General features: G+C 38.5%; 1 protein-coding gene across 1 annotated transcript in view; it reads left to right on the top strand.

Moving 5' to 3' along the window:
- The first annotated feature begins 3,930 nt into the window (after positions 1-3,930).
- LOC130840740 (cytochrome P450 2J2-like) overlaps positions 3,931-4,268 on the top strand; it is a 29,569-nt gene continuing 29,231 nt past the window's right edge. The window contains exon 1 of the mRNA XM_057716552.1: positions 3,931-4,196. Coding sequence (XP_057572535.1) covers positions 3,987-4,196 — 210 coding nt within the window. The 5' untranslated portion in view covers positions 3,931-3,986. The remainder of the gene's footprint in view (positions 4,197-4,268) is intronic.

Raw genomic sequence — 4,268 nt, 5'->3', positions numbered from 1 at the left:
GATCTTAGTTCTCTGGTCAGGGGACCAGGAATATCAAACCCATGCCCCCTGCAGTGTAAGTGTGGAGTCTTAACCCCTGCACAGCCAGGGAATTCCCTCTTTTGCCTTTGTATATAAAATTTAGAACCAGTTTGTGGATTTTGTTTTACACATTTACAGAAAGTTTGGAGAGTAAAGACAGTTCCCATATACTCCTTCACTAATCCCCACCCCCCCCCATTTCCTCATACTACTAACATCTTGCATTTGGTATAATTGATGAGTCAACATTGATACATTATTAGTAACTAAAGTACATATTTTACATTAGTTTTGATTCTTTCTGTTGCACATTCCAAGGGCCTTTTGTCTTTCCATAATCTTTGGAATTATGTTGTTAATATTGTCAAAATCACCTGCTGGGATTTTGTTTACAGTTTCATTAAATATATATATATATATATATATATATATATATATATACACTTACGTATATATTTGGAAAGCACTCACATCTTGATAATATTGTCTTTCTATCTATGTCCATAGAATCTCTCTCCATTTATTTGTATTTTTTTTGGTCTCTTTCATCACAGTTTTGTAGTTTTCCTCAAGTACATAATTTGTTAAATACATAACTAAGCATATCACTCTTTTGTTTTTATTTCTGTTTCAGTGCTAATGTAAATGATATTGAGTTTTTAATTGCAAATGCCAATTGTTCATTGCAGGTAATTAAATAAGAAATTAACTTTTCTATATTAATCTTTTTTACTTAATACTTTTGTAATACAATCTAAGATTCTATCCTGCAATCTTGCTAATACTGCTTACTAGTTCCAGGAAACATTTTGTTAATTCTTTTGGAATTAACATGGAATTTGTAATCTCATTTGTGTTTCTTCCTTTGAAATCTATATACCTTTTGTTTTCTCTTCTTGTCCTACTGCATTAGCTAGGACTTCTGGGACAATGTGGAAAAGGTGGCAAAAGAGGACACCTACACCTTGTTTCTGATCTTATGGAGAAAACATTCAGTTTCTTACCGCTGACAATGATGTTAACTGTAAGTTTTTGTAGATTTTTTTTTATGAAGTTGAGGAAATTCCCCTCTATTCCTCACATGCTGAGAGTTTTTATCATGAATGCATGTTGGTATTTGTCAAATGCTTTTTCTGCATCTATTGATATCAATAAAATCATTTGAATTTTCTTCTTTAGCCTGTTGTGGTGACTGAGTTACATTAGTAGATTTTCAAATATGAAGTCAACTTTGCATACCTAGAATAAATCCCACTTGGTCACAGTGTATAACACTTTTGATACATCTCTGGGTTTGATTAATAATACTTTGTTGAAGACTTTTGCATCGATGTTCATGAGAGATATTGGTTTTCCCTTCTTCTAATGCCTTTGGATTTATTATTAAGGTAATGCTGGCCTCGTGGAATGGATTAGGAAATATTTTCCATGCTTTGATTTTCTGGAAGTGACTGTAGACAATTGCTATAATTTTTTTCTTAAAGGTTTTTAAGTGTGCAGTAGAGTATTGTCAACTCTAAGCACAATGTTGTACACAAGATCTCTGGAACTTCCCCATCTCACATGGCTGAAACTTTCTACCCATTGAACAGAAGTTTTCCCATTTTCTCCTTCCCACAAGTTCCTGGCAATCACCAGTGTGGAGAAATTGGAAAACTTTGTGTACCATTGATGGGAATGTAAAATGGTGCAGCCACAATGGAAAACAGCATGGAGGTTCTTCAAAATATTGAAAATAGAACTTCCATATGATCCCCCAAACCTACTTCAGGGCTCATACCCAAAAGAACTGAAATTAGAATCTTGAAGAGAGATTTTCATTTCCTTGTTCACTGCAGCATTATTCATAATAGCCAAGAGGTGGAAACTAACTAAATGTTCATTAATGGATGAATGGACAATGAAATGTGGTATATACACACAATGAAGTATATTCTTCAGCTGTAGGGAAGAAGGAAATCCTATCATATGCTAGAAATAGATAAACCTTGAGGACTTTATGCTAAATGAAATAAGCCAGGCACAGAAGGACAAATATTTTATGATTCCACTTCTCTAAAATACCTAAAAGAGACAACTCATAGAAGAAAGTATGAGGTCTCCAGCTGTGCTCTTCTTTCTCAAGATTGTTTTGGGTATTCAAGGTCCTTTGTGGTTCCATATGAGTTTTAGGATTATATTTTCTTTTTCTGTAAAAAATGCATTGGGGATTTTGATAGAAATTGTGTTTACTAACATGGATATTTTTATAATATTAAATCTTCCAGGGGATGAACATGAGGTATCTTTTCATTTATTTGTGTCTTCTTTCATTTTGTTCAGCAATATTTTATAGTTTTCAATGAACAGGTCTTTTGACTTCTTGGCTAGTTTATTCCTAAGTATCTTGTCCTTTTAATGCTGAGGTAAAGCTACGTGTGCAGATGACATTATCTTAATATGTAGAAAACCTTAAACATTACACACACACACACACAAAACTGTTAGGACTAATAAATGAATTCAGCAAAGTTGCAGGATACAAAATCAATCTACAAAAATCAGTTGTGTTTCTGTACATTGACAACAAACAATCTGAAACGAGTCTTGGTGCTTTATCCACTCTGACAGATACTGTCTTTTAATTAGTGTGTTTAGAACATTAACATTTAATATGGTTATTGATACAGACTATCATCTACCACATTCATTACTGTTTTCTATTCATTGCTCTTGACTTTTGTTTCTTTTTGTGTTTCACTCTTTTACTCTCTCCTTTGGTTTCAGATGAGTATTTTGTATGACTCCATTTTCTCTTGTCATAGCATGTCAATTATATTTCTTTTTTAAAACTTAAGTGGTTGCCCTACAGTTCACAGTATACACTTCCAGCACACTCAAGTCCACTTTCTAATAGCATTAAACTGCTTGATTGGTACTGCAAGTACCTTGTAACAGAATATTGCTAATTTCTTCCTTCTGTCCCTTCCAACATTGCATCATTCCTATCACGTATCTATACACTATAATTACCAAATAAAATGTTGCTATTTTTATTTTGAACAAACTCTTAGCTGTCAGATCAATGAAGAAAAAGAAAATAAGAGATTTAATATACCTTAATTTATTTTTTCTCTGATATTCTTTATTTATTGGTGTGGCCAAAATGGTCGTTAATTCAGGTTTTTCCATAAGATGTTAACAGGAAAACCCAGAAAGAACGTTTTGGCCAATCCAATAGATCTGTGTTCCTGACCTGCATATTTTTCCTACTTTCTGAAGACCTTTAACTTTTCTTGTAAGGCAGGTCTACCAGCAATAAATTCCCTTAAATTTTGAGAAAATTTTTACTATTCCTTAACTACTAGATGGAACTAAGAACAGTATCTGTATAATTTTGCATGGAAGTAATTTGTGTAAAGAGGCGAGTGTGATGCCTGGCATATTGTAATGCACAAGAAATGTCAGGTGCTGCTGTTTTTTCTGATGGTTCACCAGGCTAGGTGATTGAAAAACACAAAGCTCAAGCATCCGTGGCGCTCTCTGAGATGCAACGAAATCATAAAACTTAGAGGCCCCTTGGTCTCAGAGAATGACAGGCTCTCTAGAAAGGTCTTAGCCTGGCCTTTTCCTAGACCCAAGCAAGTTCTCCCAGGAATCCCGTGCATAACATCTACTGGACGGCAGTCAGGCTGGGTTGTGGCACAGGGAAGGAGGGGAGCCAGTGGGGGCGGGTTGGTGGGGAGACGGGGCATCAGGAGGGGGACCCCGAGGAAGAGCCCAGAGGGGTCAGGCTGCTGACCAGGTGCCACTGGGAGCCAGGCGAGACAGGGGAGGGCGCTGAGGAGTAGGGGCGGAGCGGAAGTGGGCGGGACCTGGTAACAGCACGGGACAAGGAAGGTGGGAGGTTCTGAGAGCAAAGAGCAAGAGACCAGCGGGGACCTTCCTTGGCTCCGACCGCGGAAGAGGGACCAGACGTCGCAGCCATGCTGGAGGCGTTGGGCTCCCTGGCGGCGGCCCTCGCGACCGCGCTCGGTCCCCGCACTCTCCTGCTGGGGGCCGTCGCCTTTCTCTTCTTTGCTGATTTCCTCAAAAGGCGGCGCCCAAAGAACTACCCGCCGGGGCCCCCGCGCCTGCCCTTCGTAGGCAACTTCTTCCAGCTGGACGCTGAGAAGGCGCATCTGTCTATTCAACGGGTAGGAGCGGGCGAAGGTGCCGGGGCCGCGTCCTGATGCTTACCTGCAAGGACAAGGGCCATTCCGGGTACC

Source organism: Hippopotamus amphibius, chromosome 1 (assembly GCF_030028045.1).
Source record: "Hippopotamus amphibius kiboko isolate mHipAmp2 chromosome 1, mHipAmp2.hap2, whole genome shotgun sequence".
Lineage (NCBI taxonomy): Eukaryota > Metazoa > Chordata > Mammalia > Artiodactyla > Hippopotamidae > Hippopotamus > Hippopotamus amphibius.
The sequence above is the reverse complement of the archived record's forward strand: the minus strand, read 5'-3'. Positions and strand labels throughout refer to the sequence as shown.